Here is a 24,791-nt window from a genome sequence, read left to right as displayed (position 1 = left end):
TAGCTATTGTGACAGACTAATACTTGCACGCTCCTGGCCACAGGGGCCACTTAGCTCTGCCACTCTAGTCTAACCAGGCATTTAGTAAGGTAGCCCAGATGTCCTTCTTCCTAGCTATGGCCTCCAGGAAGACCTGAAAATGAGCTCCTCCAGAGCTAAAGTATAGGTAGACTTCACCTCTAGGACACCGATGATCAAGTTATCTTCATCTTTTTTTAACAGTAAAAGTTGTAAAATCACATAGTCTACATACGTCGTTTATTTTGCTGGGATTTAACCATTTTAATGCCAGGGCTCGCCTCCCCACGTGCAAATGTTCCACCAAAACAAGCCCCCCCCCCCGGACACTATTTTGCAAGGGCACCGTCGCTGCATCCTGGGCTCAGTGCCACCCAAGATGTTTTTTTCCCTCCCATCCCAGAACGACGATGAGTTGAGTCAGATCTTTCTCCAAAGTGTGGAGACGGGTTTGGCTTTGCGAGACTAGTCTCAACCCAAAGCTTGTGACCATAGGTTTGTAAGGTAAATTGGAATAAAAAGGGAGGTGCACCAGTATAAGGCAATTTCACAACGACTCACATGGCCATAAACGCGGTTATACGGTGACTTTAGATGTTATTAGAATGCACAGTACTCCTCAAGAGTCAGTGGAACTGATCGAACCTCTCAATAACGAACAAAAAGTCGTTAGTCGTGTTGGTTGTTCACTGTTTTTTTTCATTACTTTTACTTTCTTATGGCTCTAAAATATGGCTATTGTGGCCATTTGATTTCTTCAGTGAATGTTTCCTCTAGTAAGGACGGTGGAATTCTTTCTGTCGTACTCTATCACCGCTGAAGAAACACAAAGATACAAAGGAAAGCTTGGTATCTTAGGCTGTTTATCCTACTCCCTCTGCTATGCCACTTTAAAGAAAAGCCATCGCACAATGCTCTTTTAAAGTGACATCAATTAACACTGAGACGTAAGCCTTATTCAGATACAACACTGTACCAGTGTATAATACATGATAACCAATTCCAATGAGTCTCTTAGGGATGAAAGGAGCTTTAGCCTGGAACTGGAGGCCTGTTAACATTAACGAGCAGCGTGAATGACATGCTGGATGTGTAAATGCGAGGGTAAAGCTGGGCCACCAAGTGGATTTCCCCTCAGGGATCTAGGTAATAATCCTCTTCTGCAGCCTTATCTCTGGCTCTCATTTAAGCATGAGAGAGGACAAGGGGAGGCCAACGCTGTGCTTCGACGCGTTTGACAGACTTTGCGTGTGGCGGTCTAGGGGATTCTTTTGCTGCCTTACCTGTAAGAATGTCTGTATGCACCTGCAGTGTTCGCATCTGTGAACGCTGTACAGTATAGACTTGGGAGAAAATGTGTGTGTGTGTTTGATTCTGAAAGCGTCTGGGGTTTATCGGCGCCTTCTGGCATTTACAGGCGTGTCCACGTGCATCTGGAGGTAGAATTTGTGTGAAGCGGGTAGATCTGTCTGACGCATGCCTACCTAAGACAGATAAGATGGTGCATACACTCAGGAGCGTGTGTGGGTTTGCGTTTGACGTTATTGCCATGAATGAGACGGAGAAAACGTCCAAGGACATTTAAGTACGCCGGTGCCCAAACTTGCCATAATTGGCTCATTTAAACTTGATGAATAGCACCCATACAAGAGTAGGCGTGCATTTGGGATTTGTAATCATTAACATGTTAGCTGGCACTACATTGCTTCATAAGGCTACCTGTTGTTCTGGACAGGTTTCGTTCACAAAAGTGTTCACCCAAGAGTGAAAAAGGAGAACACACCGCAGAGCCTGAAACCTAGCTTTTGAAAATCTGTACGTGGGAGCATCTTGAATTTGGCGGTGAAATTAGGGGACCTGAAGAAAATTGAAAATACTACTACAGCTGAGGATCCGTGGACCGGAGGCCTTAACAATCCCACTTTTCCACCACTGAATACAGGTTTCTGTCCTGTTGCGCAGGTTGGGCTGCGTAGCCACTCCTGGACTAACCAGAGACCGGGTTAGTAGCCTGCATGATAACTGAGGAAATTCCATCCAGTTGAAGAGAGGGGGGTGTAACATTTAGTTTGATAGGTACTAGTGTGGGAAATGCCAACCCATGACCTCAGCCATGGAGAGTATGCGCTGCAGGGAGTTGGGTGCCTTCTGGGCCCTGGTGGGGGGGTGGGGGGGGGGGACTTCTCCAGGCCAGCAGACATGAGTGTGTTTAGGGGTTAAAATAATCTGTAATTCTGTCTCTCTACATTGAGTTTGCCTTTGATAATGTTTCATTTCATTTCATTTATATGTAGTTTAGACGGAAAAACTAATTACCAAATATCACAGTTCTGTCTCTCTGTATTTACCATGGGTGTGTTATATTTATGCGAGCGTTCTGAACTTCCTTGAACTCTGCTGTAGCCACGGCCGTAATAAAAATAATGGAGTCAGAGCACGTCCTTGTTGCTGACGGCGCATGAGGTCAATACCCCGGAAGTGTCTGTTACAGGGATAACACACGGAAAACCCAACGGGTGGTTGCGTCTGTGACCGTGAGCCATTCAGACGCTGCTTCTGCTGTGTAGGTGTGCGGCAATTAAGACTCACCGAGGAAGCGGAAGGTCCTGCGCACCAGCGGATTGAGGTAACAGCAGTCCCCGGTGGCCACCGTCTTCTCTGAGCGGTCAAACTCCTTGGACGTGTACTGGACCAGGAACAGCACAGTCTCCGTTATTGTGATCTGATAGAAAACAGAAGCCAGAGGCACGCAGAGAGAGAGAGAGAGAGAGAGAGAGAGAGAGAGAGAGAGAGAGAGAGAGAGGGAAAGAGAATTCAGATGAGCCGAGTGACGGTTTGTTTGTGAGTCGAGCGCGTTGCCGTCGTTGGCAGCGCCATTTTCTCACACTCGGAGACAGTCACACAGCCCAGAGCTTGTGTGACTGTCTTCTCAGCGGGCTCCATCTGTACAGACACAGCTGTGAAACACACAGGAACATATGGGGGAAGAGCAAGTCAGCTCGTGCTACTGTGAGAGACGGAACAGAGGTGTGTTTTTTTTTTTTTTGTTTGTTTTTTGATGAAAGATGGGATCTGGTCCCAGCTCCATCCAGTTTTCCGTGTTCAAGAGACAGGGAAAACGCATTACAAACACTGGACATTCTAGGCATGTTCAGTGTGACATTCAAAGCTGCGCTCGGTACATTTACGTGTAAATAATTCCCCCCTGTGAAATTCCTCTCTAACTATAAAAATCAGTTTCTGAATAAACGCATGCATTTGTTTCATAGTTACATTTTTTTTTTCCCCGAGCAGTGGGAAGACACATCATCATCATCATCATCTAAAAGATTCTCATGGTGCTCGGTCCTCTAAACTAAATGACATGATACAGTTTCTCATTGCCTTTAAAAGAACAGCCCAAAGATCGACAGTGTTTGTCAGAGCTAAACGCAAATCACAGTTACGACTAAATAATATGATCCTGATCTACCGCCGTGATGGTTAAAGGACAAATCTAGCGTTATTCAAAGTTTGTCATACACTGTCAACAAAATCCCGTTTGCAGACCCAAACCGACATCAGCAATTGGACACGTCAGTCCCGAAAGGATTGGTATCCAACCTTAACCTGCATCATCAGGTTCGTATTTGCATGTATCTTTGCACGTCTTACCGAAATGAGTGCAATGTCAGTATCCAGCTCCGCAGCTTGCCAGCCACGTTACACCGGCTACTTTTTCTCCGTCAGACTGCCGCCGCCGCCGCCGCCGGTGACCTCAGACATAATGGCAACCACCAGTACAACATCCACTGCAACGCCAGCGGCCTCAAGATCAAAATTGCTCAGTATTACCAGAGCCAAAGTCCTGACAGCAGTCATACTGGGACACACACCAGCTCCCTGGGAGTCCAGACCGGCCACCAACCAAATCTCCCCCTCATCAAAATAACTAGGCTACCGGGAATATGTACATCCAGCAACCTGTCAAAATGACACTAACCCTAACCCTAACCCTATCTCTATGGACACACCGAGCACTCGATGAGCACTCTGGAAACAATCATCAGTTCTGCAACCAACCAGCTCCCTCCAATGCTGTTACTCAATTTTTTTTTTAAAAAGAAAATGATGGTGGTCAGTAATATTAATAATATACACAGATGGACTCTGCTTTGACTGGGATTGCTTTTGGGTTCTTTTTTTTTTTCATATATAAAAACACAATGGGTTCTACTTTTGGGAACCCTTAGCACACTTTTCATGTTTTCTTTTATTTCTGAAATAATTCTTAAAAGTTGAATTCAGCTAGAAGTTTTACATGGAAAAAACGATAACTTGACAATCTGGGAACGAAATAGCTGCCTGCTTAATATTCATATTGCGACATAAACGTGATCCTGGTAATAATAATAATAACATGATTATGTAATTGAGATTTCTTAAAATAACACTCTTTTGTCTGTGGGAACACAGCTATAACATTTAACCTGCTGCCTTCAGGTGGCGGTAAAAAGAGTCATCACAGAGAGGCCTTCAGTATAGACTAACTTTGCTGGTAAGAATCACTCATAAATTTCATTCTGTCTGGTTGTAAAATGTAGAATAAAAGCGGACCGACACTGTGTTCGCCCACCAAATTAGTGCCTAAAGTGTCACTTAACGATATCGCATCAGTGTCAGCTGTCTTGCCTTGCTTTGTCTTGATGTCGGCGTGTCTGGGCCCCCATGCCATTGTTTGAGTCCCATCCGTTGTTGTATGTCTTTTATTACGGAATGATCTGCACCAATATAAAAATATGACTCCTTATGAATCTACATATTTGCTATCATTAGATCAGTGAAGGGTCAGCTGGCAATGAATGTGATATCTTAGCTTGATCTCTGACTTGAAGTCAGCTGCCGAGAGCAAATGGAAACCACTGTATGTCTTAGTCGTAATCGATTTCATGATGTAGGATTGATGAATCATATTGTTGTCAGTGTATTCTTTGGTGCCAATTAGCTTGCTGCGGTCCCGTAACGTCTCTATATCGGACTCAATGCATTATATTATGCATTATTATTATTATTCCTGCATATTGGCACATGACTCCGATTCTGATTCAGCACAGCCCATAGCTTACAGGGACATCTGCGTTTGCAGATTTTGCCATTTCAACATTTGTGCTTTCTTCTGCTAATTACTGCTTGCAGTTTATTATTTAATTATTATTACATTTATAGCTATTTGTTAATCTAGATTAATATTACTTGGAATTATATGTTTGTTTTTTTACTGTTAAAATGATAACAAATAGGATCTCAACCCCACTGGTCCTCTCCAAAGACCTTTTGTTCTTCCCTTCGGTAATAAAAATAAAATATGAACAATAAACTTTTGTGTGCACAAAAAGGGATGACTGATTGTGATTTCAGACTGAAAACAGGGGCTATGAGAAGATTTTAATGCTGCCTACAAAGCTCTGATTGGCTTGAATGTTTTTTTTTTTTCCAACTGGTAGTGAAAACAACACTGAAGCTACTGAAATCACTCAAATCTGGAACCAGGCTATATTCATTAATGCTGCTTTAACTGCGGTTTAAATTTCACGTCAGAAATCTGCAGTGTATTGTTTTAGATTTCATAAAAGGTGACACCTAATACAATGCAATAAACCGAATGCACGAAACAAGCTGCAAAACACTTTCTCCTTTAGCCCTGCAAAGCATCCCTAGGAATAGAACTAGCTCCATCCAGGAAACCACAGGGAGGGAGTATATGGATTAAATCCAACTGAATAAAGCATTACTTTTGGGGGGGAAAAATGAGGGTATTTAAGACATGCTGAGAGAGCAGCACAATATTATGAAAAAAAATAAAGAAAAAGCTTCACACCAAATACCAAAAGCAAGTGAACTTCAAACACTGTTTGCACTTAAAACAGCAGGCCTACAGACAACCTTATTTTCGAACTAAATGAAAACCTATGAACTGATGGGGAACAGTGAGGGTGAAAGCCCAATTGTCTTTTCTGTCTTCATTCTCCGGCGTGCCAAGACAGGGAGGGGGGACGAGCAAACAAGCAAGGAAGCTCTGAATCAACAAATACTAATGAAAAAGGTCCCGAGTTCATTCCGAGGACAGCCGTGCTGCAGCCCCGAGGAGGCCGCGTGCTGCACGTCTGCTGAGCTTCTGCCGCTCCAACAGTGACGAACTCACTTAATAATAACGTCTTAATTTATGTAACACTTTGATGTGCCTAAGATAAATTAGAACAGGGTTACATAAGAGGAAAGGAAAACAAAGGCAAAGTAACATGCAATGGGAAAGATGGTAAGAAGCTATTACTATTTAACTACTTAAAGTTAAAGTTAAGTTAAAGTTAACTACTTAAAGTTAACTAGTACTAGTTAGACTGTTTTCACTGGGTGTTTGTCTTTCTTTTTCTTATCTTTTGTACTTGTGAAATCTCGCGAGGACTCTCTGTGGGAGAGTTACAGTTGAAGTTGAAGCACTGAAAGAGTTGAAGTGCCGGCTAAAACACTGAAAGGGTTTGACGCAACAGTTGAAGTAAGCACTGAAAGCAGTTGAGGTGTCAGTGGAAAGTTCTAAGTGGTCAAAGCGGTGGTCAAAAGTCATTTGAAGGTTAATTGCCGCAATGAGATTCAAGTTTCCGTTGAAGTGCTGAAAACTGTTGGAAGCAGATTAACTTGCATTAAATGATATGATGAAAGACGCTGAAATGTCGGCGAGTAAGAGATGAAAGCGAGCGAAAATGTCCATTGACTTGTGATGACAAAGAAGTTGAACTGTTAGTTGAGTTAGACACAGAAGCTTTTGTAATGTCAGAGGAGAAATAGATGAAAGAATGAAATGTCAGTTCAATCAGACTTAAATGAGTGAACAGTTATTTATTGACTCGTGCATGATAAAGATAAGAAGTGTGAAAGTCTTGGTTAGATTAGGCCCCATCGGGACGCCGTCATTATTTAAGGGGGTAGTTAAGCCTTTAGTATAGGATACTCCCCAATGGAGTCTAGACACTGGTGGTGGTGAAAGGATCAAATTACGGCTATCGGATTGGATCAAATCCTGGGTTGTTCGAAAGGAAATCTGGATTCTGAAAACCAGATCGGATCGCGCAATCCAATCCTGTTTTTAATCTGGATAAAACCCTCAGTTTGTGTTACTTGTGTTGTTCAAAACTTGGATTGGGATCACTTTGATCCAAAAAAAACCCCAAAAAACCAGGAACATTCTGATCCCAGCTGAAGGATGGATTCAGGATTCAAAATGTCATAAAACTTATGATGTGATTTGTTTGAACCATTACCGTGATAAAGTGAAAATGTACTACATTTAATCATCGTTTACCACTGTAAATGATTTACAACGAAACAATCGTCAGAGATGAAGCAAGTCAAAAGCAGTTTTGAACAACTGGATCCCTCATCCCAAGAGCACGGCCTGTCTCTTCAATTAAAAACACTTCATCTTACGCTGAGCTTCATTTGAAGTGGAAGTGCCATTCATTTATTCACTTGTGTCGGTTGACTGTAATAGGTGAAAGCAGTTGAAGTGTCACTTAAAATGTGAAGTTAAAATGGCTTTCTTGTTGTTCTGAAGGCCAGAGTTCAAAAACCTCTGGTCCTATCACTTAAGATTTGACCTTCTATGAGGGGCATGCTTGTCAAGGTTTTGATAAATAAATTGTGTATGAAGTTGATGGATAAGTATACTATCAACCTATACTATCGACAAATGTATACTATCATTGGTATCTTGTATTATTGGTATCCATATCTTGTGGGTAGGTCCTAGGACCTTTAAAGGTCTGCTGCTATGGTGACCAGCCATAAAGCTTCAAAATACAACTTCACACAATGGCAGCTTCAACAAACAGCATGAGGTTAAGTGCAAAAAAATCTAAACTTCAGGGGGGCTGTGCTACAAACTCCTCTATCATTCACCAAAAAAAAACAAAAAAAACAAACGTTTTTTTTTTCTAACAAGGCAAATTAAACCTGAACCACAATACAATACTTTCACCTCCATGCAAATAATGCCTGGGGCACGGATATGCATGGCAGGCGATTAAGAACTCGGCAAAACACCTCTAACATAATAACTCCTAATGATCATTTGATCACCATGTTGAGGATGGTAAAGTAAGTCAAGCCAGCCAGGAACTTAAAAACTGTTCACCACCTGCTCACATTTACCTACTGTATCAAAACAAACTTTATGTCATGAAGGTTTGAATTTTCCAATTGAACCATTTTCTTCCCTGACAAAATTGCAATGTATGGCAAACCGGTTGCAGCAAAATCCACTATTTCACAACAAGTTATTTAAAGTTCTTTAAAGCCAAGCGGCTGGTTCTCACTTTTTACCCTAGCAGATGAGAAGTTAAAGATTCATGACTGTGCAAACATTCTGATCAATACTTCGAAGGCAAGTCTGCACCAAGAAGGGCCTCCAAAAACTACCCGATAACTAATTTAAAATGTCTCAACAATACAACTCCTATGGATGCCCCCTTCTCCCTTTCCAGAGCTGTGATTGATTGACATTGTTTCATTCAGCCAGATTGATCTCTGAAGGAAACAGTGAATTTAGAGTTCGACCTTCGGTTCAAACTGGAAGAACCAGGGCTGAGCCAGGGCTTGAAAGCTGGAACATATTGCACGGAAAAAAGGTACAGAAAGAAGAAGAGCAGTGAAAAGAATAGGACCACCGTGGTCTGATCAGCAAGGCGTGACGTGCTAAGTGGCTGTGTCTAAAAAAGAAAGGGCGCGTTAGGTGCGAGGATCTACTTTCGAGTTGCCAATGGAAACGTGTATGAAGTGTGCGCATGAGAGTGTTGAGCTCAGCGGTGCAGTGAAAGTAGTGTGTTTTGGAGGTGTAGTGCTTTTACTCGACAAATGGCGGTGTAGTGCTTTTACTCGACAAATGGCGGTGTATTTACCAAGGCTTGAAAAATAAAGGGCTGCACAGCTTTTTTAGCAGCACATGGAAGGAGTTGAGAACCCCTGTGTAGCTGTGTCAACGGGTCATCTCCTAACAGCTCTCTGCAGGAACAAAGACACATGGGCCTTTTTCACAGCGATAAAGCAGTGATGGCCAGACTGCAGGCCTGGATTGGCACTTCTGGCTCCAGCTCATTGGGTTCTTAGCAAGCTTCCATGACCAGAGGCCCACAATTAGACATGATAAACACCATTGTGGCTGCTTGTCTCCAGGATGTGCCCCATGCTCCTGTGTCCTCTGAGCCCAGAGTAGTGCTTCCAGCGATTGGCCGATTTCACACCCAGCGCACTGAGGGATTAATCTTTCATTTACAGGTTCCCCCCCGCCAGGATTTGTACCGACAACCCCCTGACCTTGCCCGGTCTGAATGTTTCCACCTGGCTGAACACCCAGGAGCACAAAGTCCTGTCAGTGAATGCGGCACAGTGCGCCCATGCGTGCGTGCAACACCCGTCGGTGTGTGCGGTCGCGATGGGTACCGAGGCCAGGAGCTGGGACCCACAGAGCCGCCACGCACCCAGGCGCTGCCACAGTGATTTATTCAGGTCGACTGGTGAAAAGGGCGGACGGGGTAGAGGAGTAGAGGAGAACTGAAACAACAACAAAAAAAAAACCAAAAACTTGCAACTGAACTTGCAAATACACTTTGATCTGTGTGATTTTCAGGAAAGGAAAGATACCAACAGCCTTTTTACCACCGTGTGGCACTGAAATTGCAACCCAAGTTAAGATTTGTTTGTTTTTGGTTTTGGTTAACCCTTCATAGGGACCACATTAACCCGCCAGGAAGCCTCAATAATGTGTGATGGGCCTCTTTTTGAATCCCCTGCTTCTCCCACTCTCCGTCTACTGTGTCTGCAATTGTTAGTAATCACTAATTGGTTTGTGGTAGCTTCATTAAGCACAATTGTATTTCGTGAAATGCACCACCAAGCACAATGTGCAGTGAAACAATAAAGCCCTTACAGTAAAAGATCTCACTATGGGCCCCTCTACAAGACGGAGCCTCAAAATGAGGTAATAATGCAGGTATTGCCTGAAAAAGTCACTCTCGTTTTAGTTGGTGTTGTGCTTTTGGGGTGCTGCTTCACGTATTTAATGGGCCAACGCAGCCTGCTGGATGCGTTCCTGATGACCCTGTGTTTTCCTTGTTGGCACACCCACTATGCCGTTCAAATGAATGAGGGGGCTGCTGATGTCGGCCTGAGTATGGCCTTACATCTGCTTGTAACCAACATTTAGTGTCCATCCTGTTTTTACATAGTCATGGCATTATTTGGGGGTGAGTCTTGGACAGTGACTTCATTCAGGATCCTGGTGACCTGAGGGTAGAAGCTCTGAGCCCTGAGCCTCTCTGTGCTGGCTTGGTGTGTATCCGGTGCCTTCTTCCCGACCGCAGCAGGGAGAAAAGGCGGGTGGCTGGGATCCTTAAAGATTCTCCTAGCCTTACTCTCCATTATCCGTTAATGTCATCGGTGGCGTTGATGGTGGGGTCCTGGAGCGAGTTCCAGACTACGTCGTGTAGTGCAGACTCCAGACTGTGGTTTGTTTACATACTTTGACCTCAGCAAGATTCCCACATGGTTGCTCTTGTTGAACACGTGCAGCGACGCATTTGATCAACGGTAATTCCAGATCAGGTGAGCAGGAACGCGGTCGCTTTTTGATATTGCCGCCGTAATACCTTGCGTACCTCGTCTTTGCTCACCATAAAGCACGCGCTCCTTTCCTGCCGGAGCCCTGTGTTCTGTCAGATCAGTCACACCTGCACCCTGTGTAAATGGACCTGACTGGAGATCATGGGTGATCGGGTTTGGTTGTTAAAAAGCGGTGTCATGCAGGACAGACCCGGCTCGGAAACACGGGTTGAACGCAGGTTCTTGAAGGGAATGATGCACGCTCAAGCGAGTGTCTGTTGGCAGTTCTGTCAGTACTGACAGCAGCAGTTTTGCGTCTCCTCAGCTGCTGAATGCACCCACTTGTGTGTTTTGAGAAGTAATTGCACAAAGTACCGTGATTTCCCCAACACTTGGCATCTTTCTGACAGTAGTTAATATTTGGAGTGAAAGTGGTGTGCATTATGCAAGAGGGAGAGAGGGAGAGAGAGAGAGTAGTTACACTTTAATGCAGACACCAGAGAGCTTGTTACTGGCAGATGAAACTGATTCGGCTGAGCCGTAAGCAGACACAATGTGGACGTGAGATGCATGTGGATGTCAGGTATTAACAGGGCTGTAGATCCGCAGTTCTACATGGGAACGGTCTCTTCGGTGTCTCAGCGGTGTAACGAAGTGATGTTGCCATGACAGTTGCTTAACACCCATCCCCAACAACAATGCTGCCGGCTGAATGTTAGCTTCTCCAACAGACATTTGTGTAACGTCACCTAATAAGAACAAATATTTACCTAGTTATTTACCTGACCTCACTCTCTTCAGGTCTTGCGGACCTGGTCCCCAGACATGAGGCCTGCAGTTGGACCGTTTTAAAGTGTTTTTAGACTTAAGAGCGGCCTAAGACAAGACTACAGACCAGTCTGAAATGTCTTTGTGGAACTGGCACCTCGTGCACTATGGCTACTGGAAAACAGCATCGAGTTGGAAATTATGCGAAAGAAGAAGAGTGTCCTCAGGTCAAGCTATATTGTTGATGGATAATAATAACAACTGTTTATATCCGTGAATCAGTTTGCTGACTTCATGGGTGCTTTGATACCTGCAGTTCAGTTCAGTTCATTTGGTCTGGGGGGAAAAAAAAATAAACGTTTTACTTCTGCTCCATTTCATGTCCACACTGTCTTATTTCAAACCAACCGACAGGTGTTGACAGGTAAATCATTCACTGAATGAAGAAGCACAAGCTCAACACACCTCTGTTTTCGCAGACGTACCAGGGTCCAAGTCCCTACTCTGCCCTGGAGATGTGCATGTATGTGTTGTCGTGGCTACCTATTGATCTTGCGTCATTCATGCAGAGCGCTAAGAAGAGTGCTTTGTTAACAGTTCATGATCATTAGACGGATTGAATTGTTTACCTTTTGAATTCACTTAAAATAGTCTGCTTGGACGAAGGGAAATCCAATATGCCATTATCCTTCAAATGTTACATACATGGAATGGCACTACCGGTATAAAGTTACTATTATACCTTTTTTATTAAGTGCTATTATTATCATTATTATTATTATTATTATTATTATTGGGCTTGCATACTGGTGTTGGTCATGCACTTTAGAAGCCGCAACATATTGCCCGTGATTTCACTGAGATTGGCAAGAAGTGGCTGGAGGGCTGCCTGATTTCCAAAAAGCCCGAGCAGGACTTTGACAGCCACGGGCCATTTGTCCCACTTCCTCGTTGGCTATAACACAAGCTGACAGGGCCACAGTGACAACGTGCTGCTTGTTTAGTCCCTTAACTACCTCCCTGCCCTCTCCCTCTCCCTCTCTCACTGTAGAGCAATTCCCCCGCTGGCTAAGTCACGATGACAGGGACTGGGTGACCCGTGCTGCTTATTTACTCAACTGTTCCTCTGGTCAGGGCTGGACTTGTTCACTCCTCCCTCTCTCTCTCTCTCTCTCTCCCAGAGACTCTCGCTTATTTAATTTCACACCAATCTATGTCCGGACGCTAATCCATCTTCACCAGCATTGCGAGGCAGAGTGTAGCCAGCAGGAAACGACATTGACGTGGCCCGACCGATGTAGGGGGCGAGGCCGCCTGCCTCCAGATACGGCTTTCACAATGAAGCTCGGTGTCTCAATATGTCTCCATTTACAAGTTAATTGGGCTTGCGGTGGCGACGAGTTTTAACAGGAAAGTGAGACAATAGCTGACATTAAGCACAATAGATGAGGCCTTTGTGCACGCTGACACAAAGAGACCCCTGGGCCAGAGTGGGAGAGGAGTACTTCGTTTTCAGCCGCTGAGGCATGAATGAAGCATCCGGCCTCTGTAGTCCAGTGATACATGGCAGTCACTTTGGAAAAAGCTATGAGCAGCACCCCACACCAAGACGCAATCGCCACAGCTGAGGGATGAAGCCAGTGCAGAGGAGCCTTGTGATGTACTTCCTTGAACGGCCACTAGATGCAGACTCCACAAAAACAAACAAAAACCCCCCACCTCAGATCAAACTGAAGGCAAGGGGGAAACAAGTAAGGGTCTATCCCCTCAACAAATGCCATTGATCTGAGACTGAAACCCACAAGACGTCGAAGAATCGGCACCTTGGAAACGACACAAGAAACAAGAAAAGAGCAGTATCCAATGAGGGCCCTCGGGAAAACTGGGGGCAGGGCAGGGAGCGAGAGAGGCACACCGAATGATATTACTCATGTACTAGGAGTCATGAAACAAGCGTCAAAGGGCATGAAAAGGAGGTGGAGTGACATAATGACGTACAAAATATCCAGCTACAGGAACCCCCAACCCCCCCTCCCACCACCGCCCACCACTGTGGAGAACTATCAACTGGTCGACAACCTGAATGTGTAGTCATTCAAATCAATTATCTAAATTTGGAAAACTAATTCCATCATGTGTCATTAGCAAGATTTATATAAATGTACAAACGAGAAATATCATTCACATATGTGCAGTTTGGCTGCCTCCCCGACTTCTGAAACCAGGCCGGCCGCGAGTCGCCTCGGGTGTCACGCCCACATCCGCGGCCCCAAACACACCGCATCCAAACTGAAAGGGACATTTTTAAAGACGCGTCTCAGTTGGGGTCGCGTGCCGTGTTGCTGCTGCCTCCGAAAATATTTGCCCCCGGAAACAAAAAGCAACCCACCCTTGTCATGCGCGGCCAAGTGAATTAGTATTTCCCGCCGTCTCCTCTGCCATATCAAGATCCGTGGCTGGATTCTCAGCCTGACAAATGAGGATGACGATCCCTCTCCCACTCCTCTCATCACTTTTTTTTTTTTTTTTTTTTTTTTAAGCACAGCGCCATGCAGCAATATTCCAGGAAGCCTTACAGCCAGTGTGTGGGCCGGAATGCTAATTACAGCGGCGGTCAGAGATGAGGGCATTCGCAAATGTGAGGTCAGACATTAATAAAGCTGGATGAAATTGAGGGGTCGGGGGACTTGACCACAGGCTACACCTCTGGGCTGATGGGGAAATCATAACGGGAACGCCTAATATGGATGATATCGTTATCATGATAGTTTCTCAAATGCGCCACGTCAGATCGGCTGGAGTTTAGGTTTAGTGGGCTGGTAGTCGGAGCCATGTTTTTTAGATCGTATGCGTACATATGGCTGGGTAGGGCAAGTTGTGGACATACCACTAGGCGTCTCACCCTCTGCCGTTTCAATTTTGACCATTCTTTTTGGTCCTGTCCCGTCTCTCCCAAAGACTCCCAAATATAAGGCAGTGTAATACGAAATTGTTGGGAAAAACAGTTTAAAAATACTGTGTCGATATAAAGTCAGGTGTAGAAAAACACGTCACTTGGTAACTTGGGCGTACGCGGCCGTACTTCTGCATTCTGTGTTTGACAACCTGATCCCGAAGGCTCGACAACACGGCGATGCTTTGTTTGGCCACACTCGCACACTCGACAAATGATCCTTGGGGAAGAAATCAATCTCGCAGCAGGAGCAGTGGATTGGATTCCAATCTGTGACTGTGTGCGTTTCCTCCCACGGACCAAAGACATGCAGGGCAGGTGAACTTTAGCAACCAGGCAAAGCGGGACGCTCGCTGCTGCTAAACGTCAGGCTTTAACGCAGAGGACAACTCTTTTTTCCCAGTTTAACTACCGACAGCCGACGTCGGATTCTTGGAACTATGACCCCAACCCTTTTTAAACCTAAACCATGGGTGCCTGAACCTAACCAAACCTCAACCATGGCACTGCCACATCAACAGTGATTTGGAACGGTTTTGTTATAAATCACACATTTTGTAAATCAACTTGAACGGCTTGTTACATTATCCCAGATTTTTATATTTTATACCCCCCCCCCCCCCCACACTCCTTAATATCAACACATTTTAGTCACTACAGTACATTCACAACCCACATGATCACATGGTCGGTAAAATAAGAAAACCAATTCTGTGCTCCTGAATCCACAGGCAGCAGATGAGACAACAAGATATTCCGGACCAGCTTCCCTGTAACCAAGCGAATTATATCATCATCAGGCCTCACAGTGGGGTTTTTTTTTTTTATTTCATCTGCTGTGAGAATTGCCTGTTTATTAAGGAAATACTCTTTCAAATCAATTCAACAAACGCATTACGGAGAGCACAGTCCCGATTCAATTAAGTAGGTTTCTTGAATAGCACTGCAGAGCATACAGTCAATCTATTACCTGACAGCCATTTATATCTTTTACCTTCCGTTTGTGAGATTTCATGAGATGTTCAGTGCGTCCAAAGCAGTATCAGTCAGTCTTGTATTTACTCTGCCGTGCAGTTTCTCTCACCCTGTCTTGTCTATTTTTTTTTTTTTTTACTGCGTGGTGATTTCCTTCATGTTCAATGACCTTAAACACTTAGTCACAACATAACCTGCCTCACAGCTGCATTCAGCTTTTTTGCCTGTTGCAGTGTGTCTGTGGGTGGAGAAGTGAGTGCCTCCGCCTCTTCTCCTAAACATTTCTCCTGTCTGGTTGTTTTTTCGTGTCGGCCTCTTTTACTCTGCAGGACATTTTCTCTACAAACGTTTGACATGTTTGTGCTGACTACTTTCTTTTCTTTTTTTTTCTCGTCACGCTCCCAGATCTCAAACTTGACAAATAATTACCAGAATTATCCTTTGAGGCAGATGGATACAGACTTTTCCCAGTAAAAAAAAAAAAAAAAAAAAAAAAAGGTCAGAACTACTTCCTCTTGTTCAGTTTGTGGGAGTGAAGACGCAGTGTGGGCCTGCTGCCGATGCATACACCAACGGCAGTACTGGAGGAGTTATTCATCAGGCACACGGAATGTCAACAGAGACAGTCAACTCATGAAAAGCACCATAAATGCCATATTAGGAGGGAAAGAAAATTGAACTTCCTTGACATTTTTATGCTGATAGCGGGGTATAGACCGGATATCACACATCCTGATACAGTTTTTTTTTTTTTATGGCAGTGTCATTAGAAAATTCAGCGTTTCCACTCTCAGTTACATTCCTTAAGCCGCAGTTGGCCAACACACTCTGCAGTGGTAGCTCTTTACTGTACTTACGGTTAGTAAAGTTATCGGGCCTCATGCAAGAGCATGTTCATATTCTCTACTTCTGCGAGGTTTGCTCGTACGAGTGTTCGAAGCCGGATTCACCTCAATTCTTTTGAGGTCATAAATCACTGGTTCGAGCCTGACGAATACCCACCCATTCACGGGGAGGTGGGTGTCAGCGAGAGTTCGTCATTAGCGTAAACGACAGCCCTGTAAGGCTACCTGCTGCGATTCGTTTGTGGGGAAGTTTCATCCGCGAAAAATGTGCCCAGGGAGTAAAAGGGACGACTTCCACGCAGCAGAGCTTCGACAAAAAGACAACAAGGACCCGAAACAATTAGAAAATATTAGTAACAAAACAGCTGCCAACGACGTGTCATCAGAGCAGACTATCACATGTTAGATGAGAGAATACTGTAGCATACAGCAGGTGATATTACATCAGGTGAGCGTGATCCTAGACAGATACTGCATAAAGACCCTGAAGCAGAGAGAATTCTCTTATTAACTACTGAACTGCAGACATCGCTGCTCCGAAACAAGCAAATGAAAATCATAAAATCTAATCGTACTTTTGTTCATTTCTGTCTCATGTTTAAACTCCAAATTCACGTATGAATTGTGTCCGTAATTCAACACACGAGAACATTGGTGAATGCGACAACACAAATCCGTTCATACCAATACAAACAATCACCAAAAACCGAAACAATTACGACAACTATGACCAGGGAAGCAGTGTACACCGCGATTAGTTGTGTTTTCACATCACGCCTCGGAGTTTCCAGATGGATTTTCCTCACAGCGGCTGGGTGCTGCTGGCTAAGCCTTCCTGCCAAACTCTCTGCTGTGCAGATGCACATCCATCTTCGTGGCACTTTAATTCTTGGAAAGAAAATAGTTTACCGAGAACAGTGGGAGCCAATGTTCTGTAAAACAGCGGAAAAACTATACGGACACCCTGTTGTCTTTTACACCACTCACATGCTGGATGATGTGGTGTAACTGGGGATTTGTGGATCTGTTTGCTTCTGCACATTATTTAGTTACTCCGTTTGTCCTCGTTTGTCGTGAACAATAGGGGAATAATGCATCTTGCAATTTGCAAAAAAAATGAAGTACACTGGAGGCGTGCACTGTTTTATTTAGGCCCACGTCTTATAACTGTGAGCAGTTCTTTAGGTTGACTGTTTTAATCACAAGTTTGCTTGTTCAATCCCCAGGCCAGCCGGTTATATCTGGATAGGGGACATAAATGAACACCGCTTGCTCCTTTCTTATTACCATTTAGGGAATTGTTGATATCATTTAGGGGAAACCTGTCTCCTACAGTTATGTTCACATACAACTAATTGAAATTTGTAAGAAATGCAATGCCTTCATGATAGCATCTTTTACCAACATAATGAGGAAACATTTACACTGAATGTACCTGCAAAATATCAATATATTAACTAGCAAAATATTATAGTACCGGCCCCTGCAAGTGCACCTCCGAGTCTGAGGCCATGGTTCGCTGTCGGATTTCAAGTATCTCGGGGGCTGGGCTCAGCCTTAGAGATAGGGTGAGAAGCTAACACATCCTAAGGGTGATCTGATCAGGATGCCTCCTGGGCGCCTTCAATTTGGAGGTTTTCCGGGCACGTCCAAATGGTAGGAGGAGACCCCGGGGTAGACCCAGAACACGCTGGAGGGATTACATATCTGCTCCGGCCTGGGAACCCCAGGAGGAGCTTGAAAACGCTGCTGGGCAGAAGGACGTCTGGACTACCTTGCTTAGCCTGCTGCCACCGGGACCCGGCCCCGGATAAGCGGATGGACCCTGAAAGTTCTTACTAAACTGAGAAATATTCAGTTGTCACTAAATATTTATATAAACTTACTGATGGTGGAACTGTTGACTGAAGCAACTGACCAAACCAATTTGCCAACATCTGACCCATTTAGACTGAAGAGGTAATATGGAACACGGTCAACGTGTCTGACCTGACACTTGATCCAAATGCTCTTTAATAACGATGTAAACTGGAAAGAGTTTAATTACTAAATGGCCAAATGGTGCCAGTCATAGAATTGGCTATTTCTCACTCATTCTAAACAACGTGGAACACACATTTCTCCACATATGCAGACAAAAATAAATCCAAAGTTATACCTACATTTATTAGGGATTGACTCTGGGATCAGCTGGTCATGTTACATGTTAGCATAGCCATGGCGATTGGTCAAAACGGGCTGGCATTCGCTATGGTTAGCAATTACAACTGGAAGTTAAGAGACAAAAACCTCTTCAAAATCGCAAAACACCTTTCCTTTATGTTAAGCTTGGCCCCTTTCAGTTTGCTTCACATTTTTTCATCGACTACAGGTTGATATGTGCAACAAACGTGTAGATTTGCATGGGTTCTGATTGAACCCATGCAGTCATCACCCAGCGGCGGCAATGATACGTGTGTTTCATCTGCAGTCTCTGATTTGAGAGAGGCGCTGCAACGGGGATGACACAGCAGTGTGACTTCAGACTGTTGACTGTGCTTCCAGGTTCCAAGTTTAACGGCAAACGCCACAAAATGATCCATCCTATATGCCGTGACTTTGATTTTCAGTAACACGTTTTATACACACTGTGAAAAGTTTTTTAAAAAAAAGCACAACCTGGTTATTTCTGCTGAATGTACACATCGCACTAGGTACAAATGCAAAGGGCACAAATACCGTCCTGTGAAAGACTGGGAGGACGGAGGAAAAGCAGAATCTAGGACACAAAAACCAGCCTGGACCCATCCCTGGACATGATTTATATGTAAATAAATCAGTCATCAGAACAAATCCCTCTAAAAGTAGGACCGTGTAACATCCCACGCAGCAGCCAGATCTCAGCTAAACATCAAAGTGCCCTATTCTCTCTTAAAAAAACCACCACCTCTGTGTCACACATCCATGCAAACTGACTGGCGCGGCTTCAGACGTTTAAATCGACCACTCCGTCGCTGGGACGACCGACATCTGGCCCGTGTCTTTTCAGGCTTCAGACCGGGAACGCTGCTGGTTAGACAAAATGTGCCGCGGTTTTCAAGCTGACAAGCACGCGTATCACTCATTTACGTGGGGATTCTGAAAGCAACTACGCAGACCGCGGAGGGCTTTTTCTGAGCCGAGGATGGAAGGTACAGGAACAAGGATGTGTGTAAAAAAAAAAAAAAAGGAAGCTTCTGATGACAATGGGGCTTCGCTGGGTTGCTGAATTCACATTCATTCACATACATCATCAGAGTGACGTGATTGGCTGAGAGTTCTATCTATTAATCACCACACCCTCCGATTTCTGTTCCACTTCACCCAGACCTAACGCGCTTTGTGCTACTGCACATACAGCAACCAAAATAGCAGGCACTTAGGAGACGCCCCCACACAGTCTTTGTGACCAAGACATACCACTCTGCACTTTTGTTGCGCGAGCACAATTAAAATAGGGCCTCATGACATCTTTTCATCCGACCATGCCTGGCAAATGCCCATCTATTCTCTCAGACCTAACAAAGCTCCTCCAGAGCCACAGAAGACATTATGCAACTGTTTTCTCAGGGTGAGGACGATTTGCTGATGGCAAATGAACCGGTCTTGTGTGTGAAATTGGTGGAGCGCACCTTTAACTACATTTGACTCAGTAGTAGCTTGGCTGGAGCCTTCAAGTGTAGAGAAACCTGCAACCACATTTTCAGAGTAGCTTCCCGAGAGCACAAACATGGTCCATGCAAGTACGCGTTCTGCAGCGTGCCACCTTAACATCTCAACGCAACGAGCTGCAGTGCGAGCTGCAGTCGGACATGTTAGCAGCTAGGGGCAGTATAGCATGAAACAACAAGAGAGCAGCTGACCCCTTCTGTTTAGGTTCCCTTCCATTCAAAAACAACCGTGGCTGACCAGTTTGTGTGTGAGCGGGACTGTATGCACCCCTTCATTCAGACAGGAATGCAATTGGAAATGTATATACTGTGGTCATGGAAACGCTCCGATTAGCTTGATGTCGCCTCCTTCAGGGCCGCGCTTGTTACCTCCAGAGGATGTTCACCGGGCTGGTCCGTTTGTCGCCAGCTGGGCCATACGTTTCCATTTGCGTCCACATACTTGCATGGACCATGTTTGTGCCATTATGCGCCCAAAAAAAAAAAAAAACCTAAAATATTGTCTCTCAGAGAATACGCTCTGTTGTTTTCCATTCCAATCTCTCATGCTTGGTCCACATCCGTGCCCCTGTTGCACAGACGCTGCACACTTATGCGCTACGGGCTGAAGATCCAGTCAATCCGAACGAGAACATCATGACTGCGTTACACCAAAAAAGTAATATGCAGTGCAACGGAGGCTGCCGCCAAAGAGAAATTCCCAGGGCAGCGGAGGAGATGGAAGCAAACCTATGCTGCTAAATATGGTTTAAATGCGATATTGCTGCTTTGAGATTGTGTGACGTGCCAGGATGCCTGGGCTGTGTTCAGTTATTCACAGTGATTACAGTTGTGTGAATGTGTGTGTGGATGTAGACAGGTAGGCAGGCGGGCAGCCAAAACAGACACAGAGGCGTCCAGACAGTCCTGCGTGTCAGCCAGAGCAGGGGTAACTGTGCGTAAACGCTCGACCTGCGCCGTCAGGCCACCTACTGCGGCAGTAATCGCCGCACTTAACATTCAAGGTGCACTGCTCGCCCTGTTGGCTGCGTTTTAGAAGTTCTCGCCACAATCGGTCTGTGACTGGCAGAGCTAATGAAAGAGCAGCGAAACATAACATCATTCACGGGCCAGGGGGTTATTATGGCAGGGAGGTCTCTGCAGTCCACGTTAAATTGGATCCTGTTATTTTGTGATGATGTTATTATTATTCTTATTATTATTCTTATTATGATGTGTGAAAAATCATACATGCAGGTGCTGTATTTGGCAGAAAAGAAATAATCAAATCAGGGAGCATTCAAGACCTATATTCCCTGGAATGACGGCTTGGGGTCTAAAAATAGTCACGTTGGGTCGCTCGAGTCTGAAGAGATCGAATCAATACAGATGCACAGGTAGGTTTCACATTTGATCCTTTTGACTGAGCGTAAATGTAATCCTGTCATTTGGAGAATCATGTCGCGGGAGTGAGCTCAGGCAAAAGTCAACTGTAATGTGAGAGGAAGTCTTAAATCTGTATTTTTGTTTTTTTGAATGGATCAAATGACTATGGAAACTGTGAAAGAGGTCACTCATCACTGATGAGCTTCTTTTAGCTCATTGTTTTTGGCTCTCCGGCTCGCAAAACTCTCATCAGCCTCGTTTCCAGCAGCTGTTTTCAGTGGGAAATGTCCACCGTACGCTACCCTCCCTGCAGCAAACGTGCAGCAACACTTCATTGTCAGACCAACGCATGTCGGCTTATTTCTTTAACCTTGCTTTGCTTCATACCCATCTTATTGAAATGTTCTCTGTAATGTGTTTTGTGAAGACCCCGATCAAGGCCACCAGCCGAAAAGGTGTCAGTTGGACGATAAAGTTCTTTATACCGCAACTACGAGCTATCCAAGCCACAAATCCCTTCTCTGCCGCTCCAGCACACAGACAAAGACGAGCTGGTGAACGCAGCCCGGCATTTAGCAGCTAAAGAGACAAATCATTGTCTCAGGAGTTGGTGGAGACCAAAGCGAAGTTAAAAAAGGAGGGAGGGAGGTGGACACAAACAACTCCAAATGAACGCTACGCATTCACCAAATCAACTTAACCTATAAGGTGCGTTGACAGCTTGTTGCCCTGCCCCCCAAAACCCACCATAACAGGAGTCACTCAGGATCTATATTCCCTTTGAGACAGCAGCTAAGAATTCTTCAGATGGATAACGGTTTATCTTCGAAGAAACCAAGTCAGTGCGGACAAAACAGACAGGTTTCACATTTGATCTTGTTTCCTGAGCAATATGGCGAGCCAACTCGAGTCCCTGAATGTCATTTGAAATCTCGTCAAGTCGTTTTTTGACGTGACGGGGCAAAGATCGGTCACCAGAGTCAGCAGCGGCCTCGCACGGAGGCTGAATCATTCTCAGAATTACTCACAGCAGCGCTTCCTCTGAGACGCGGCGGCCGGTAAATTCAACGTTGGTGCTTTTTGGAAGAGATCAAATCAATACAGATGAACAGGCAGGTTTCACATTTGACATCTTGTGCACTTGAGTTAAGACTGGGGGGGGGGTCGGTGGGGGATCAGCTTGTGTATGACATTTTAAATTGGATCTTGTCATTTCTGACATGATATCATGGACCAAGATCGGGCCATTGTAATGAAAAAACGTGGGTCTGAAATGACAGCTAATCATTCTATTTAAACGGGTAGGCAAATATATGACAAATATTCTCATTATCAGTTGTGCTGTCCATTTTTTTTCCTCTCCGATTCATTGATTCATTGTTCCGTAACGTGTCAGAACATCACGAACAGCAACTTCCTGGAGCCCAAGGTGACACCTATATATGACATATATGTTGCCCAACCAGCAGTGCAAAAAACCCGAGGCTTTTCAGTTCACAGTGATACAAAACAGAGAGAAGCCGACCCCCCACGCCCCCCCACTCACACACACACACACACACACACACACACACACACACACTGGAGAGGCTGCAACAAGACAATGTTGGGTGTTTTTGATTGGCAAATGACCTAAATAATTAACCAATTATTCAAACCGTTGGCAATTTGTCGGTTGACTAGGCTGCTTGATTAATCAACTAATGTTTCAAGTGCCACAGTCGTCATTACATGATGATTATATGCCTATATAACGGATGAAGATGGAACCAGCATCTCTTTGGGAGAAGCATCAAGGGGGTGACGGGTGAAGTTTGGGCCGGCGGCGCGTGCACTCACCATCAGCGTGGGCAGACCGGCCACCACGGCGTACAGCAGGACGGGCGGGACGGCGCTGCTGTCCTCGGGTCCCAGGTAGGGTTTGGTGTAGGCGGTGTCGTAGCAGAAAAAGCCCTGCACGTGCACGCTGAAGGTGTCGGTGTACTCGAAGTAGTAGGCCAGCATTACGGTCCCGGCCATGATCACCAGCTGGAAGTACAGCATGATGCAGACAGAGAGCGAGAGACATTTAATTAGAACAGAAGCCCTTTCTCTCTCTCTCTTTCTTTCTCCCTCTCTCTCTCTCTCTCTCTCTCTCCCGCGCGGGCTCCTACCCAGCCTCCTCCTCCTCCCCGGCGGTACCGACTCCCGCTGACCGGCTCATGACGGCTCGGCTGCACGCGATGAGCCGCTCTCTGGTCGTGGTGGAGGCTCGCTCGCCCTGGCTTCCTCTGCTCGCTGCTGCTGCTGCTGCTGCGACTACAGACTGCCCGTGTATGTGTGTGTGTGTGTGTGTGGGTGTGTGTGTGTGTGTGAGAGAGAGAGGGAAAGAGAGAGAGAGAGAGAGAGAGAGGGAGGGGCGGGGAGAGAGACACAGGGGGGTGTGTGAGGGTGTGTGAGCATGGAAGAGATGAGGAGGCTTGGCTAACGCTCTATTCCACGTTTGTGTGTGTGTGTGTGTGTGTGAGTGAGAGCTACAGATTAGAGGGACATGTAGGCAAATAGGAGGATTGACAGCTCCCTCTATCTGTGTGTGTGTGTGTGTGTGTGTGTGTGTGTGTGTGTGTGTGTGTGTGTGTGTGTGTGTGTGTGTGAGAGAGAGAGACAATCCTAGTAACCCCAAACATAACATTTACAACATTTTCAGCCGTCCAGCTAGTTTGAACTGGCTGAGGGCGCTGACTGTATAGTTGTGACATCACAACCTCACGGAAGTCCTGGCGGCTCGTTTAAAGGCGCAGTGTCTGAATACGCGCTTGTGTGCGTTTCTCCGCGGACGGAGCGTTTTGATATTTTCACAGTATTTACACAGCACCCAGACCTGCTTTATAATCAAACAAGACACGGAAGATCTCACTTTCTACAATATGGGACCTTTAAGACAGCCTTATTATATGTAAAAGACACAATCCGCTGCTGGATAGCACGGATTGATTTTCCCCTGAGGTGGCTAAAGGTCCACATGAACGAAGGCAAATACAGTAAATGTGTTTCCCTCTGAGAGATAAACCTCCCTGTAAAAAGTGGTACAACTGCCCTACCTGAGACAATATTTGGCAAAACGAAAATTCATTCTAGTCTGGCAAAAATAATCTCAACTCTAGGTCCACTTCCTAGCTTTTTCTAGAGCTTTCAACCACATCACACGGCCTTCTATAGACATATTGACATTGCTATAGGCCACGTATCAATTATTCTGAACACTGTAAAACGCTGCTTACATTCCCTCACGTCTTCCCCTCTAATTTCAGGCGTTGTGCGTAACACCCCCTGCCAGAGCTTCAGATAATATTGTTGTTCACTTTTTGCCATACTTTCAAAAGAGCATGTTTTTGTCTCACTGTGTTCTCCTGCGTTTTTTTTTGCACAAAATTGTGTCATAACGCTTCATACCATCATTTCTACTTCCTGTCATGCTGGGATGGCTGTGTTATGTTAAATACCCACCGCTGGCTCTGTAGTTATTTATATTTCCTTTTTTCCTTTATTTATTTTCCTTCTCTCGCTGCA

General features: G+C 45.1%; 1 protein-coding gene across 2 annotated transcripts in view; it reads right to left on the bottom strand.

The window, feature by feature from the left end:
• Positions 1-24,791, bottom strand: part of LOC139304229 (phospholipid phosphatase-related protein type 5-like) — a 68,863-nt gene that overhangs the window by 31,166 nt on the left and 12,906 nt on the right. Inside the window, exons 1-3 of one of the 2 annotated variants that reach the window (XM_070928118.1) lie at positions 23,438-23,512; positions 23,082-23,270; positions 2,608-2,740 (exon numbers count right to left, since the gene is read on the bottom strand). In XM_070928118.1, the coding sequence (XP_070784219.1) occupies positions 2,608-2,740; positions 23,082-23,261 (313 nt within the window). In that variant the 5' untranslated portion in view covers positions 23,262-23,270; positions 23,438-23,512. Of the gene's footprint in view, positions 1-2,607; positions 2,741-23,081; positions 23,271-23,437; positions 23,513-24,791 lie in introns of those variants that run through there. The other variant, XM_070928117.1, reaches the window with a different exon arrangement.

This window comes from Enoplosus armatus, chromosome 21 (genome assembly GCF_043641665.1).
Source record: "Enoplosus armatus isolate fEnoArm2 chromosome 21, fEnoArm2.hap1, whole genome shotgun sequence".
Lineage (NCBI taxonomy): Eukaryota > Metazoa > Chordata > Actinopteri > Centrarchiformes > Enoplosidae > Enoplosus > Enoplosus armatus.
This window is presented reverse-complemented; position numbering and strand designations above follow the sequence as displayed.